Below are 17,373 nucleotides of genomic sequence, written 5' to 3'. Positions count from 1 at the left end.
TATGAACACTGAAAGCCCCATCAGACTTTGATCCGCCATACAATGCCAACTGCAAAGTATCTGATTGGCAGTTGCTCCATTTTCAGCATGACAATGCAGCAAAAGCATGCCTGGATGGAAAACTCTAAAATGAAAAAACTATCATTCATGGATTGGCCTCGCCAGAACCTGTGAGTTCAATATTACTGAAGCAGGACGGGATCACCTTGACAGAGAACAAAACCAAAGGCAGCCAACATCCAAAAAGGAGCTCTGAATGTCCCTCAAAAAAGAGAAAAACACGAAGAACAGTGTTGAAGAATAAACACGATCAAACTCGTTTTTCTCACTTGCAAAATGTGAAGAAATGAAGGGTGACTCAAGACTTTTGCACAGTACTATATGTGACGTAATAAGGCAACTATTTACCAGCTGGTTTTCCACTTAAACGGTGACATCGTATCGATGTTTCCAGCTTGTTTGTGCGAAGAATAGTAATAGTCCTCTGGTGCTTTAATTAAAGACAAAGTTGATCCATTGCGCTCTTTTCTGGCCTCCTGTGGATTCTTATATGCCTCTGCTGGGATGAATCCTGTGGATAACTCAGCTGATAGCACTTGCCTTTAGTGCTGTGTGTGGGGAATAACATTGGTTCAGCAGAGCACACGCACACTGTACAATAAGAACAGCATTCGTGTAAGGAGAAGAAAGCGGTCTGACGTTTATATATTTATTTTCTGCGCATGGTTCTAAATCCTGATCCAGCTTCCCTTAAATGCAGTTTTGGTTCACAATCCGCCCTGCGCAGAGAGAGAGAGGGAGAGCGAGAGAAAGAGCGCTCCTCCTCCTCCTTCGTTCCTCTTCCCAATACTCATCCCGAAAGCCAAGGTAATACGGTCCTCACGGCGGAGTCCTCTCATCATTTCTCCCCTCGCATAATGGAAACTGAATAAAAGCAGCTGTGGTACGTCCGTCACCGGTACTTTTCCGCTTCCCCCATCAGCTGTAGTGTGTGTCTCCTGTGGTTCTCCTCTTCGCAGAATAACTTCTTTCCTGGTATTTTTCTTTTCTTCTTCTTATTTATTTATTTATTTTTTCCAGACACGCTCTGAGAAATAACCAAAACCTACGACTTGCCATTAAACTGCCCTGGAAGAAGGTCGTGTTTGTGTGGATGGAGAATTTTGAGTCGGTGAGTTCTACATTAATCAACCACTACATTCAGCACGAAGCTGCGAATACAAGCCTGCGATGTTTGCTTTCTTTCTTTCTCTCTCTTTCTTTTTTTTAGTTCTCGGGCAGTTCGGGAAATCATTCCGCTTTAACATATTGCGTCTTCGGTTAGCCATGAAGACTGATTGGTTCATCAGCGCTATTGATACGGTGGTGAATTTGATCTGAGCGATCATGAAGTAGTTTGACTCATCTTGAGTAAAATAAAGATTTTTTTCTACTTGAAACTCAACAGGTCTCGACTATCCTGGATCACTTTTAAGGCGACCAAACCCACGCTTAAAAAATGGAGCAGTTTAGGCTGTTTTGCGATGTTATTTTTTGCCTGTTTTTAGTTTGTAACCTGTAAGATGCAGTAAACTGTCAACAGAAGGCTGCTGCTTAACCAGTACCTCTACAGAGGGTGAGGAATTTAGCCTTGAGAAAGACCATGCTTATTGCAGTCAGTGATCACATTAAAGCTCAGTATATGAAATAGAAATACATTTTGTACAAATGTATAAATGAGTGCGATGTTTAATTTAATTTTCATTTTATCAAGATATCTTTTGTTTCCTCTGCTTGCCTGCCTTGTTACAATTAGTTGTGCTGTTTATTTTGTATACATTGTTTTGTTATGTTCACATCTTTTTATTTCACTAGCTCACCATTTGTCCTTTTCCCCTACATTCTTAAGATTCAAGTGTCTCATATTTTCTTCCTTTTTTCTGTTTTCTGATCTACTGATCTCACTCTCCTTGCCTGTGAGGATTAAAACAGCACCCATGTGCTACCTATCCTCATACACTCCCTCCCTTTCTTCTCTTTAGCTGGTAAATGAGCTGAAGTCAAGCTGGTTGTGAAGGTGCTCGACTTCTTCCCCCCTACGCCCCAAGCCGGACACAGCATGGCGGCGGGAGTAGCGGCATGGCTTCCCTTTGCCCGGGCAGCAGCCATAGGCTGGATGCCTGTGGCCAATTTGCCCATGCCAGTAGCACCTGCTGAAAAGAACAAGAGGCAGGATGAGCTCATCATTCTTAATGTGAGTGGACGCCGTTTCCAGACCTGGAGGAACACTCTGGACCGCTATCCAGACACACTGCTGGGCAGCTCAGAGAAGGAATTCTTCTACAACGAGGAGACCAAAGAATACTTCTTTGACCGGGACCCCGACGTGTTCCGTAGTGTGCTCAACTTCTACCGTACAGGCAAGCTCCATTATCCACGGTACGAGTGCATATCTTCCTATGATGAGGAGCTGGCTTTCTTTGGCATTGTCCCAGAGATCATCGGTGACTGCTGCTACGAAGAGTACAAGGACAGGAAGAGGGAGAATGCAGAGCGTTTGATGGATGACCAGGAGGACAACAAGGATGCCAAGCTGCCCAATATGACCTTCAGGGAGACTATGTGGCGGGCTTTTGAAAACCCTCACACTTCAACCATGGCCCTTGTCTTCTATTATGTCACTGGTTTCTTCATTGCTGTCTCTGTCATTACCAATGTGGTAGAGACGGTGCCCTGTGGCTCAGCGCCCAACCAGAAGGAAGTGCCATGTGGCGAGCGCTACACCGTGGCCTTTTTCTGCATGGACACGGCCTGTGTTATGATCTTCACCGTGGAGTACCTGATGCGCTTGTTTGCTGCACCCAGCCGCTACCGCTTCATGAGATCCGTCATGAGCATCATCGATGTGGTGGCCATCTTACCATACTACATTGGCCTGGTGATGACTGACAACGAGGACGTGAGCGGTGCTTTCGTGACACTCCGTGTTTTCCGCGTGTTCCGTATCTTCAAGTTCTCCCGTCACTCGCAGGGCCTTCGCATCCTGGGCTACACACTGAAGAGCTGTGCCTCGGAGCTGGGCTTCCTCCTCTTCTCCCTCACTATGGCCATAATTATCTTTGCTACCGTCATGTTCTACGCAGAGAAGGGTTCAAGCTCCAGCAAATTCACCAGCATCCCAGCCTCCTTCTGGTACACCATCGTTACTATGACAACACTCGGGTAAGAGCAGAACAGACACCTCTTTTATCTGGTTGTGAGAGCTGTGTGTGTGCGCGTGTGTGTGTGTGTGCGTGTGCGTGTGTGTGTGTGTGTGTGTGTGTGTAAGGGCACACTCGTAAATGCAAGTACCCGTGAATTTGCAAGTTTGTCTTCGTGTCTATTTGCACCCGTGTCAGTAAATGTTTGATTATCATTTGACTTGAAATGTCTGCTTGACTTTGTGGCCCAGAAATCTATAACTGCTTTCAAAGTCTGAGTCACCCTTTCCAAGATATCCTTTGCAAACTTTATGCACGATGATAAGAAACTACAGAGAAAGGACACTTTTCAGTAGACTTGTCCACTGTACTTTTACTGATGGTATTCTTCTGGGGAAAGAGCAGCCATCAAGATGTTCTCTCTCCATTATGGCTGTGCCATTGCTTGCCTTTTATACGTCACTGATAAGAGGGAGAGAGAGAAAGAGCAAGAAATGCAGAGAGATGGGGAAAGTTGAAAGCAGCAAGACAAAGTATTAGATGGGAAATATGGCAAACCATTACCGACCTCTCCAACTTGCCCTGTGGTTAGCATCAATGCACTTTCAGAATTAAATGAAACAATGAGAGCCTTCCTTCTCCGCTCTTTGTAAGTTACTAGATGTAGGTCTCGAAGTGCTTTGTGGTTCAAAGACTCTGATGTAAAACATCCGAATGCTTTCTCGTTCTAAGAGTCAAACTAGTGTTTAGGTAACAGGCAGAGATAATTGTTGGTATTAACAAATAATTTTAAAAGCCATGCACGTTTCCAGTGTTGGCTGAATGGCTAATTAACCTGCAGTACAGAGTTGTTGTTACTGTATACACTCAATCATGAATTAGTTTTGATTGATCGAGGTGAACATGAAACGCACAGAGGCACACACACAGAGTAATGTGATGCAGCACTATTAGGCCTAATGGTAATGTGTTTTATGAGTGTCCCCTGTTGTGGATGTGTGAGTCAGACTGAGAGGCTGACAAATTGCAGCATCCTGCTAAATGTCAGAGTCATGGAGGCCATAAATGGCTCTGAGCTCATTGCTATAACACACTTGGCACCCTGTCATTGTACCTTGCCATTCACAATCGGCCCAGAAGATCTGCTGTTGAGCAGATATTTGATTCTGAATCGGATATTTGGTCTACAGACAGACTGCATTCTAGAAAATAGAATTACATTTTATCATTATAATTTTATTTCCTGACAAACTGTAGGACGTTGTTTGCTGTCACAACCTCTACCCTCGTGCAGTGAGTGCCTGTAGCTTTCTACTTAATGCCAAAGTGTTCTCCTGTACAGCCACTCCCACACATACTCCCATACACTGCAGCCCCAAAAGCTAGTGTCCAAGCCCCCTAATACGCAGTACGTGCAATGTCCAGTTGAGCCTGTGTGCAGGTAACCGTATGAAAAATTCACAGCGAGCAAGTGGGCATCAAGTCTCTTGCTTCCTACCCAACACTCTGTTGTGTGCTACATGTGCGAAGAGGCAACTTTGGACAACAACAAGCCCTGAATGTCCTGACGCAGTTTTGGAGTTCAAATGTGAAAACAACTTGGAAGTTATGTGTGTGTCTGTGTCTGTGTGTTTAGACTGGGGGTAGATATTGAGCTTGGCCTCATCAATAAAACAGGGGCCAGAAGTGGGTGTCAGAGTGACTAATGATGTGGCCCACTGCATCTGCTGACTAATGTAAACCTGCCTGACATTCTAGTCTCTGCTCACAGTTCACGTCATAAAAACACACAGTCACAGACACAGATGTACACTAACCTTACACACAAAGGGAAAGATTTGTCTTTATCTATTTGACCATTTCTAAATGTATGCAAGCATGTTTTATGACAGAGTTTACTTTTTTCAGAGCTTAATACAGATAGATAGATCTACTCCACTTACTTCCACTTACTTGCATTGGAATCTATCGAAAAGTATCAACTGTCCGCTGTACAGCAATTTATACTCATCTAACTTAATAAGATGAGCACCAGTTACCACAGACACTACTTTCCTTGACTTCTTGGCTTCCTGTCTCGGAGCCTCGGGGCTGAGAGTTGTGCTGTTGAGTGTTTCCTTGTACATTTGTCAGATTGTGCTATGACACACTGCAACAAGGGTGCCCTCCCTGTGTCACTAAGTATATGCTCCCTTTGACCGCTGTGGCTTTTTGATTGTTTTGTTTATCTGACAATAATCCGGCCTCAATCAGAATCCGTAATCCCGCTTCAGCGATGTGCAATGAAATACCAGGTGAATAGTGTTCTGCTATTTTTGCTTGTGCATCTTTCTTCTTAGACAATGCAATTTCTTCAATAACAACCACATGCCAGAGGTGAAGAGAAATAGAGACCAAGCTGTGAAGAGTGGGCCAAAATTAGAAATGGAGAAAATACACAAGCATGCATCTATTTTTTGTAGTTAACTGTTTTAACTGTATCAAAAGCAGACTGCAGAGAAGAAACTTGCAGGGGGCATACTTTTGTATGAACTACTTTTAGTACAAGCAAAGAACATATGATTTTCAACTGTAGACCTAAAAGGCCTCCTGTTCCTTTTGACCGACTGAACAAAAAGCGGTTTAACAACTCAAGTGAGTTAGCAAGCCACCAACTGCCATAGAGCTCTCATATCACTTTATAGCAGGGCTAAAAGGCTTAGCTCAAATCCTGCAAATGAGGCAGACAAGGATGCAAGCAAGCAGGCACACAGTGCTGAGGCTTTAGTTAAATTAGGGACATTTAGGCAATAGGACCTGTGAGGGATTTTGTTCTCTGGGTTGTTAATCAAATTGATTTTGACCTTAGGGTGGTTATAAAATTGAGCATTTGTCATATTTGGTTGAACCTGTATTATAAACTGGAGGAGGCTGAGAGTGCGTTGGTGTGTGTTTGTGAGGGAAACGCTGCAAACCTCAGCTCATCATCACTCATCCATCCACACCAACAGAAACCGTAGTGTCCTGGATAAGAATAAAGAAAGAAAACTGAACTTCATAATCTCAGTGTAATTTCTGACAGGACAGACAGGACCTGAGACTGATGTTTATTCTTGTGACTAAGTGCTTTAAAGGCTGGTACGGCTTGAATTTTAATCACAGTAAATTATGTATCGCAGTCGAACCTCTAATAAACGAATAATACAGACGAAGCTCACATGATTTCAAGCTAATGAAATCATTTGAATAAAGTGAAAAACTCATCAACTACTTAATAAAAGATTTTTTTGTCTATGATTATGTTCTTTTATTTTAAATTAATATTTTAACCAATGAAAAAGAATGTATGAAAATCTGATAGTGAAGATGCTCGCTGATGTGTTGAGTCTTCTGAGCTTAACACAAACGTCTCACTCAGCCTTTAAACGTCTAGAGTAAAAACTGGCTTCCATGTTTCTTTCAAATTACAGCACATGAACATAAGTGAAGTGAAAAATATTACTTCTTTGCAATGGCACCTGTCAAAAGGTGTGAAGTGCAGTATTACACAGCATTTGAACAGCTAGTTGTTGACGTTGATATGATGGAAGCAGTCACAATGCATAGTGATAGGATTGGGTGTGATCACCACCAAAACAAAACTTTACCAAAGTGGTCCAGTGAAGGACTCATACACTGGTGATGAGGTGATGAACACCTATTCCTCACAGGTGTATGTAGAGACCCGTATGACCTGAGCGTAGCTGCAGAGGCTAATGTAGCTGCCGTTGAGGGGAAATTCCCTGTTGACCTTCCATGAAGAATAGCACATATTATTATTGTTAATGGCACATGTGCATAAGAACTACAATGTGGATCAAAATAAGAAGTTGGCATGGTCTAGTTACATAACATGTACACGTGGTTAGAAGTTGTGCATGTTGTATCTGTGCCGTCTGTGTTACCAGGCTCTGATTTATGCATAATTTACTTTAGAGATAACAGCTACAGTACATGGACATAATAATCAGTGCAGATAAGTGAGTATTGATTTGGGTTTAATAGAGGAACGTGCCATCCATTCTTAGTGTTACTAATTATGACTAAAAGCCAGCACCTAAATGTGAAGTCATTGACTTGTTGCCCTGAATTCATGAGAGCAGTCAAAGAATTAATTTGGTCATGAGATTAAGATCCAGATCTGATGGTAACCTCTTCTTTTCAGGGTCAAGATTATAACTGCGCTGACCTTCACAAGTCTGATATGAAGTTTGCATAGTTTGAATGAAGCTTGATGGGGACAGTTGTCATAACTGTGACAACATGCAAACATTTAAACCTTAGCGAAACAGTGCATCCAGATTGAGTTTGTGAATGCAGTCAAAAGAAAATTTACCTCTAAAATCACGTATTCACCAAAAATATCAACAGTTTTCATCTGAGGAAAAGAGGATACCCTTGATATTAGAAATTATTATTTGGGACAGACAGCTTCAGCTTGACCTGCAGTATTAGAAATGATGGTTCATAGTTGAGTCAGTGATATTGAGATGCTCAGTGGAGCAATCCCAAAGCATCCGTCACAATTGGTTTGGGGGTTTTCACCCAAACAGCTGTCTTTTGATCTGTTTCAAAGATGCCTGCTATGCTACGGCCAAACAGCCCTGTCTTTATGTCCCATGTCTATACGTTATTCCAAGAGGCTTATATGCTCAATAATAATGTTAATTGAAATCCATAATATTTGGTTTGAGCATGTTTCATTCTGAACGTACACTCCTACACTTTGAGCTCAACAGTTGCAAAAGCAACAGTGGAACATGTGTTTCTTTGGGACTTCTTTTTGTATTAAACAATCTATCCTTGAGTTAAATCTGCTGCGTCCTGAAGAAATCTCAGTCGTTTAAAACCTATGGCACTTATATTTTATTTATCCTATAATAGAATCACTTAACAACAATTGAAATGAAAATGAAACTTTAAATTCCTTGGAAGACATGTAATTTTTTTCTGGAAAAGAGGTCTTTAGAGCCTGGCATAATGACACTAAAGATTTCAGCAGCAAACCTGCTGATGTCAGGGGTTTAAATAGGGCGGGCTCCACCTGTTAGTAACCTAAAGACTTTGTAATCATCTATGCATGTTAAAGTGTGATGAATGTCAGTCTGTACTTACATTTTTTAAACACATGACTGACGTGCTTTTGTATTCATTTATATTATAAAATGATCACACGATGGCATTGTACCACAAAATGTAAAAGAAATGTGAAGAGACCACTCAGCTTTTGTGTTGGATAGAATTATTCTTGTAAACACTTAGACGGTATTAAATCATACGCTGAACCAAAGCAGCTTGTTCTTCCTTCAGTATCTTTAGATACTACTTTATAAGATGAATTATTCATTTGATTCAGTAAGAGTGATTAATTGATTGCTTTTAAAAGGAAAAATATATTGATAGAGATAATACATAGAGTTACTCTAGATGTTTACACAGTGTTTGGAGCGTTTTTCGGTACTTTGAAGTCACAGTCCAGACATCGGTTTCGGTCAAGGCAGACATACACTTAACTAAGAACATGACAGCAGCCATGTATCTTTTTGGTTTAATTATTGCCCTTATGTAGAAAAGGTATGATAAGTGCACTGTAAAATTCATGATAAGTGCAAAAGTGCTTGTTGCTGCATATTAATGACCAGCACTGCAGCAGCAATGACTGCTTTTTGGTACAGTAGGTAAAACAAAGGAGTGAGAAGGTAAGCAGGGCACGCACCCATGCAGTCTCTGTGTAGATTTCCTGTAATGAAATATCAAACAAATATCAGGTATACATTTAAATATTCATACACCAAATGTAACAATAAACCAAACAAGACATCAGCACATACATGTGGCGTACGCAGCCAACAGTTTCAGCTAATTTTCTTCACCCAAAACATTTTATTACAGACTGTAGATTGTGATGTGATAAGTAGAGCACAATGCCATCAGTGAACATAGTCTTTGATTAAAGATGTTACTTTCTGTCTATATTCTTGAGGTTTTATGTGATCTCTAGGTTTTGCACAACTGTAAAAAGACTGGAACAAGATTTTGATATAGTACCGTTTATCAACTGCTTATCAAAAATGATGGTATAATCACGCCTCCTTACTTACATGGTGGATGTCGCCCCTACTAAGATCATGTACATGTCTACATTCAAATGTTTACACTGTAACTGATGTGTTTTTTCCCCTTGAATGAAGACTTATGTTCAGCATAGTTTGTTCTGTAACTGAGTACACCTTTATAAAGTAATTATGTGCTGCCACGTTTAGTTTTACATCTACGCTGCTGAATTGTGGACTTATTGTAAAGGTAGAAAAATCAGAAGCAATTTTCCAGGGCTGTGGTTTCCAAGTAGGTTACACAGCAATAACGTGCAGAAGTTTCATGTTTCTGCTCATTGTAGTGATATAACTTACAACCGTCTCAATTATCAGCAGAGAGACGGTGTCCACAGTGGAGTACCAAAGCACAGAAAAAGAGACCACAAATGAAAATGATGAGTTTCACCCTGCGGGATCTTCATAATCACTAACTATAATGTCAAGCAACATTCCTCCTGTATAAATATTCAAATAGCTCAGGTTGAGTCATGAAAAAAAAATCAATTACTTGCTTTTACCGTACAAACAGCAACAGTAATAGGGGGGGAAGGACCCCCCGGGATTAAATGCAGCATCTGCTGCTTAATACATAACAGTACCATGTGTAATGGGTAACATTTATGGGGGTGTTTCACCCCAGAGACGGAGCTCTTTTGGTGTGACAACATCAGTTTTTGAATGATGCCCAAAGTCTAAACTAAGTCAAGTTCCAACAAATAGGATATATATTTAATCAATAGTATGAGTCAAGAAACCATTAGTTTATAAAAGGAGTCACAGAATTTTAATATAGGATTATTCTTTAATTATAAAAACTGTTAATAATTATTTTATTCAACAGCATTATCTTATTTACAAAAAGGGGCTTGAACTGTTAGAGGATGTATATATTGCTCTTTAAAACATATTTTACATGTTTTGCCTCTGTTAAGAGGACTGTTGTGCAAAACAACAGTCTATAGCCATTCTGTGAACTTGAGCCAAATGCTATAGTGTGGTGACATGCAATAACCCAAAGAATGTTTAAATAATACTCTGTTAATGAGGCTATACATTTTATAAAGTGTAGGTCACTATTGTTATTTCGATTCATCCTCTAGAGGCCTTGAATGTGCAAATGTATTCTTAATACATTAAAATATAGAATAATAGAGCCCAGCTGTCAAACATACATTGATATTGCCATGCACACTAGCAAAATTGCAAGCTTGCCATCTATCTGAAGTTGCAACAGGAGCAAAAAATGTACTTTTTTGTTGGGAACAGTTGATCCAAAAACCTCAATAGAGCTCTAAAGGTCATCATAAACTTCATATAGGAATAAATAAGAACAGAGTAAACTGTTCAAAAAGAGCAATACACTGGTTAGTGGTGTGTGGGTACCTGCTGCTTGTATTGTGTGTCTGAGGTCACATAGGTCAATGCTATCCTGGAGTCTTAAAAAAGTGGAAGTGATTCCTCTCAGCCTGCCTGGATTCCTGCTCAGATTCTCCTTTCTTTTTGGCATCAATTTCACCCTCTTTTCATACAGAGGTCTGGATGGTTGCCCATTTTTTGAAAAGTGATATTGAGCACCAAGCCTTTCTAGCTTTTTCAGAAATCCATTTACCTGGCCACCTGTCAGCTAGGGGGCGGGGAATGTTGTGGCCAATGTGACTGTGAAGGGTAATTTACAGGGAGGGTCTTTCAGCAAGGTATTTTATGCATGTACTCTAGTTTGCTGCCGTCTTTTCATCCTTGGCATGCTGTGCATGAAAATGCTTCGCTGTCATAGGACGCTGTGTCCTGACTAACTTAATTGAAGTCACTTTATTATCCTTCAACTTTTCATCTCATTAAATATCTTCCTGAGATCTCACATTTCATCAGGCTCAGTTGTAATAGCGGTTAGCATACTAACATCTTAATTCTAGCTGTAGAAATTATGGGAAAAATAACACTTAAAGACCTTTTAATTCATCCAAATTATACTTTGACACATGTGACCCACTGAAAAATCATTCCTAATGCGTGTTTTGATAGCAATCGCCTCCCCCAGCAGGATACTCCATCCTGCTACAGCAAAGTAGATAAATTTTTTTTTTTTTTTAAATAAGCTCCAAAGTGACTTCAACAATGCAACAAAGAGCCCAAGGTGTTTATCCTGCTTCCTGACCTCCCATATCCCAATTCAATTAAGCATCCACGGGATGTGCCAGACTAAATCCCTGCCACACGACAACCCAAAGGACCTGAAGGATCTGCCATCCGTCTGCCCCAAAGGTCATGTGTGCTGAGTAATCAATAAAATCAGATCTTCCTCACATAGGTCCCAGCTGGCTTAGTGGCACGAGTGGGACCTGACAAATAAAAGGAAAATGGTATTGATGTGGTGGATAGATGTAAACACGCTCTTCTCCTTGGTTTCACTGCACTGCATTAAACAGATTTAAGAAGACAATCACTTGGCTAAGCATTGCTTCTGTTGTTTTATTGGCCCTGTTGGCTGTGAGCAAACACTGAATGTAAACAATTATGGATTAGACTGTATTGTGTCTGTTGGTCAGGCGTACTTATTACTGAGTGGATAATAAGTGCTTAAATGATTGTGAGTGATAGTTCTCCATATATGTAGCCAAGTTATAGAAATAAATCACTTCTCATTTCCCTGTAGAGATAATGATAAACCAGGTGTGAATACCTCTGAATAATCCTCCCAGGCTTTTGAACAGGTAGACATCATTGTTCCAGTTTTTTCCTGGGTTTTTGTGCTCTCACTCTTGCACTGGCGTATATGAATTTGCTCTCATTCACACACTCCCATTTCTATGTCTTTCTGGGTTTACTGTAATTCATAAACTGTGTTCTGTGCTGATTATCCAGGGTGACAAAAGCAATTGTTCTGCTACACTAAATCTGTGGGGATTAATGCTCGTCTCTGGAGCCATTCCCTCTGGTTTTCTGTATGTGTGTCTCTGTGTGGGTTGTCTTCTTCTCTCTACTTACTTCATTCGTATCCATTTAATTTGGTGAGTTCATTTATTTAAAAAAAATAAATAAAAAGGTAGCACTCAGTTAACAATTGTATTTGACCTCTGCTGCGTGCTGCTGTTCTTATGTCAGTACATGGATGCAGGATGTGTCCTTCACAAAGCTATGAAACAACTTTTTTCCCCCATCCAGATGTCTTTGGGGGATTACACATGCTAAGGGATTAATCCTGCCGTGTGCCATATGACAGCACCAAGCACTGAGAGGAGCACAAAAGTCAAGTCATGGACTAACGCCACTAATAGATTTCAGTAAGCCTTTTTTTGCCTTCAGAGGTTGACTAGTGGCTATATTAATTCAATTCCCAAACCCCTCTTGTAAGTAACCCATCCTCTACCTCTCGCTCTGTGAGGAGCAAGGCCATGGTCTACTGGCGCTCAATAAGAAGTCTCCTCAAAGGATTTTGACTAGCCTCGTTTCACAGGAGACAATGTGCATTATGTTTTAATCTTATTAGCATTGAATTAACACCGCATCAATGACCTGCTCAAAACAGAGTGCAGTTAAGTCCATCCAGCTTTCAGCTGTTATGCAAAACAGATTTAGAAGCACTTCTGAAGGAAAGAGAATCATCAAAGGTATTCGTTACCTCTGGACAACCTACCATGTTGAATGCATCATAAGGAAGCCGCTTTAGCTTTTAAGGGGAGATGGTCCGTAACCTTGGTATCGCACACAAGAACAATATACTTCAATCTTTCACATGAGGGACAATTGAACATGTGCGGTGTGTGCAAATTGATTTTGTTTCTGTGCAGAGGCTCGGTGGATAGGACATAACCTCTTTGTCCAGATGAAGTGTGCTGTGCAGAAGTGGTTCATTCTGGAAATGGGACATAGGAGAGGCCATCTGAGTATGAGGAAAAGTAATCTGCATGTACACCATGCGTATTTGTTAAAAGCTACATGATGTCATAGCATAAAATCAATCCACTGATGAATCATTGAGAATCTAATCTGCAGAAGTGTCCATTTAGAAACTCGAAACGTAATTTATTTTGTTTTGTATAAATCTGGGTATCTTTTTGAAATAATTTTGTAACATAAATCATTTTAGCAAAGATGTTATTTATCTTTATCTGTGAATTTAATTTTACAGGCGAATACTAAAAAGCTCAGTTTCATACTTAATCTTAAATCTTATCAGGCTTTATTGTTCGGCTGTATTACTGCTTCCCCTTCTCTTTGCCTCTTCATAACACAGCTCAAGTCTTTTACTCATCCTATTGCCGTGTCTGTCTCTCTCCGCCTCTCATATTTCATTTCTTTCCACCTACTAGGTAATATTGATATTGTGAAAACTAATTATAAGAAGTCTTCAGACCTCAATTTGTTTTTAAAAGTGGAATATTTCCTTATCGAGTTGTGCATTGCAGTGCCCCACAGTCCATGTGGAGCTTGCATATACTCTCCCTTATTTTCTGTCTCCCTCCCCCCCCCTCTTCAGCACACACACACACTTTGAACCTGCATTGCTGCAGTGTACAAGCATCCACTCAAACCAGGCTATATTACAATTAATTTGTCAGAGTTTTTGCTCAATGCTCTATAGCCTCAGGCATGTGCAGACACAGCAGGGGAATCATATCTCCCCAGCATGTTTATGAGGTGAAAGAGAAAACTATCCGCTGTTCATTATTAATATTACAAAAACCAAAGGGATGCTGGGAAGAGGGCTGAAGTATAAGGACAAATACAGCCCACTGGTTTGATCTTTGCTCCTGTACATGCGAACAGCTAGTGCACAAGATAATCACATTTCAGAGAGTATTCTTGATAATGAGTGGAAAAACACTTGCTGGAGTCTGTACTTCAATAAAGTTAATGCAGAAAATTTCCTTTGCTGCTCTGGTTGTTGGGAAAAACAAAACTGTATATCTTTATGGAGGCTCTTAAAAAATAACACAGCAGGGAAAGGACACATCCAGTGTATTTAAATTTTTTCTGACACTCTGTATTACTCTGGGCAGACTTAGGATTCAGTGGGATGAAAGGATAGAAGTGAACTAGTGAACTATGAAAAGATGGCAGCAGAACTTGACTCGGTGTGGCTGCTGAAGAACTGCTGTGACCAACATGGGCCACAGAAAAATAATACATTAATATTACTATTACTTTTGCTAGCAAGTCCATAAGAATGAATATACAGGCTCAAAAAATGTGCTTGATGTAAGGGCTGCGTTATCGACCCACGAAAAACAAAAGAATGAATCAATTTTATGACCAACAAAATCTGTCACGATGTTTGATAAACTAAGCTCAGCAGTCAGTCTCAGCCTCCATGCTGTGAAGCTGCGTTCACTTGTCTTTAACAAAATATCACAGTCAAAATTACTAACAAACCAATGTTTCATAGAAAGTGTTGCACTGCCTGCAGTCTCTGTGTATGTTCATGCACACAGACAGTTGACAGGCGCTATGATAGTTTACAGCTCTGCTAGGAATTTAAACATGAATTGATTACCAAAGCTGCGTATGGTGGAGCTGACACTCGCTGCGTTGTAACGACGCTGATCATCATTTTAATTTATTTTATTTTGTTTTTTAATGGCTGCCTCCTGCAGGATATCATGCCATATCGTATGTCAAAGCTCAAATCATCTCAAACTGGTTTCTTGAACATCATGATGAATTCACTGCACTCACACAGCCTTCACAGTCACCCGATCTTAATCCCACAGAGCACCTTCGACATGTGGTGGAATGGGAGATTCACATTGTGGACAGGCAGTCAACAATGATGCTATCATGTAAATAAGGACCAAAATCTATGATGAATGCTTCCAACACCTTGTTGAATCTATGAAGAATTCTGGCAATTGGGAGGGTTGACCTGTAGAAAACTGGACCCTTATAAACTATCGGGCGAGTGCAAACTACCAGTTTGAAAATGAAATCTGCATAAATATGAACAGTTCAAACTCTGAGTTCTGGACATAGACGGCGAACACTTTACAGTGGAGAGATTCCCTGAAGATGATGTATGAATTATACCGTCAGAGAGAGTTTGTTTAATAAAAGTATGAATACATACTAAACTTGATTTAGATCAAAAAGCAATTTTCTTATTATTGAATACTGAATAAATGTCACTTTTTATTTTTTATTTATCAAGCACTCTAAATGATAGCATTTGTTAGGGATTATATTATCCCTGTGATATACAGGGATAATATAATAATCCCCAAAATTAATATTTTCACATTATGCACTGATTTCTAGTGATATTGCAAAGCCACAAGGGAATTAACTGCAAAACATGTCAGCAACTGTGCTGTCTATAAAACACAACCCATAAAAATGGACCAATGTTACTTTCAAAAACATTTTTTTGCACAAACTTTATCTATATGTGCTTAACCCTGGAGAACCCATGGGGTCGGCTCTGACCCCATGGGTTCTCCAGGGTTAAAATTGCTCCCTAAAAGTTTTCCCACTGGCATCCAGAATGAAATAGGGTTGTATATAACTTTATGAAACTGTAACACTAATAACACTACATTTATGAATAGTAAAACTGGAAACATCCAGATAAACATGGAGTATTTAGGCCTGCTGTTTCTGGAAGATATGCCTGCCGCTCTGCTGTGTTACAAATTAAAAATGTTCTCAAAGTGCTTTACAGAAATTTATTTGGCCACTAAATCAGCATCAAGTGGTTACAAAAAATGCAAACTCTAGTGTCCATTAACTGCTCAAGATAATAAATCCTTTTATTTCCTGTTTATGCAACACTCTATATCTCTCTTTTATAACCTTCTATCCATTTAAAGTGATTGGTCTGCATGAGTAAAACCCCACTGCTGCCCTAAAGTATTTATCTATGCATTCCAAGTTCCTATCCACCCACCTAATCAGTTCCTAATGACTAGTGGATGGTGGTGTTAGCTCCAGCCTAATGTGTGGATATAGATCAGACTTTGGTGATGGATGTCGTAGTCTGGGCCGTAATGAATGCTTCCAGACCAGGCAGACTAGGCTTGCAGCAGGTGGCTGTAAGTGGAGCAACAGCTTTCCAATAACTCCTCTTAACTGGGCACACTGTGTCCAGACAGTGCTCTGGACACACTCACCTCTCCGCCTCCACCAGCGGCATTCTTTTCACACAAGATTAGACAAATTGGGTGCAAATAAGAGCCAAACACTTAAAAACAAAGTACTGAGTAAAAAGAGTAATATAGGGCTTGTGTGATTAATGTAATAAGAAACAATAGATATCACACCAGAAGCTTGGGGACTGTGTGTCTAGCTGTACTGTAGGGGAGCTGTGACTTTTAAACAGATGCAGATGAGTCTGGGCTGCTATAATTAGCAGCGAGTTGGGTTGTGAATTTCAACTTTCACTTTCTTAAAAGCTGTATCCTTTCCACAGTCTTTGCAGATGATTTATCCACGATTACTCAGTGTTAGGCTTGTTTGTTTTTACCGTTGCTGTTCATTACCAGTGCTTCTGACCACTGTGCCCACAAACTGCTTTCACCTGCTCCCTTATTCATGAGAGGTCACCACTGATTCGGCGTAACCTCAGAGGAATTTGTCTCCTACCAGGATTGAACCGGAGAGCTTTTGCTTATCAGGTGAATGTGTAATTCACTATGGAGCCACCTTCTGACTGATGTCCCCACGAAGGTCTGAGAAACAGACGACATGAAGGTCTGAGAAACCAGTCATTGTTAACCACTTTGTTTTAAGGGAGCTTGGAATCTCTTTGAAAAGACATGCGTGTTATAAAAATGTGACGTGAGATACAAAATAATACATTTAAACTTTTACAGTTTCCGAGTGAAATATGAGAATGTAGCTTCATACTTTTGGAGCTTGATCCATTCAAAGAGCACTTAAACCTCATTCACAGAGCACCTGTGAAAAAAGGGTAAAACTACCCATATGGAAAAGAAATAGTAAAAACTTATATGTGATTACTCGTGAAAGTGGCCACTTTCTCATTACTTTCATATATTGTTTTAGTAAGTATCCAAAACATACAAGTTTCATTATATAATTTTTCAAGGGATCTTATATGCTTTTCATACAAGTTTCACACAAGACAG

At 40.2% G+C, this 17,373-nt stretch overlaps 1 protein-coding gene across 6 annotated transcripts in view; it reads left to right on the top strand.

Moving 5' to 3' along the window:
• The first annotated feature begins 855 nt into the window (after positions 1 to 855).
• kcnd3 (potassium voltage-gated channel, Shal-related subfamily, member 3) overlaps positions 856 to 17,373 on the top strand; it is a 122,451-nt gene continuing 105,933 nt past the window's right edge. For 4 of the 6 annotated variants that reach the window (XM_085260677.1, XM_085260675.1, XM_085260676.1 and 1 more), the window contains exons 1-3: positions 856 to 943; positions 1,081 to 1,171; positions 2,022 to 3,201. In XM_085260677.1, the coding sequence (XP_085116803.1) occupies positions 2,099 to 3,201 (1,103 nt within the window). In that variant the 5' untranslated portion in view covers positions 856 to 943; positions 1,081 to 1,171; positions 2,022 to 2,098. Of the gene's footprint in view, positions 959 to 1,080; positions 1,172 to 1,971; positions 3,202 to 17,373 lie in introns of all 6 variants that reach the window. The other 2 variants (XM_085260674.1, XM_085260673.1) reach the window with 2 other exon arrangements.

Source organism: Mchenga conophoros, linkage group LG20 (assembly GCF_057382185.1).
Source record: "Mchenga conophoros isolate Kocher_MC1m ecotype Shallow Benthic linkage group LG20, M_conophoros_male_GT1.1, whole genome shotgun sequence".
Taxonomy (NCBI): Eukaryota; Metazoa; Chordata; class Actinopteri; order Cichliformes; family Cichlidae; genus Mchenga; species Mchenga conophoros.
This window is presented reverse-complemented; position numbering and strand designations above follow the sequence as displayed.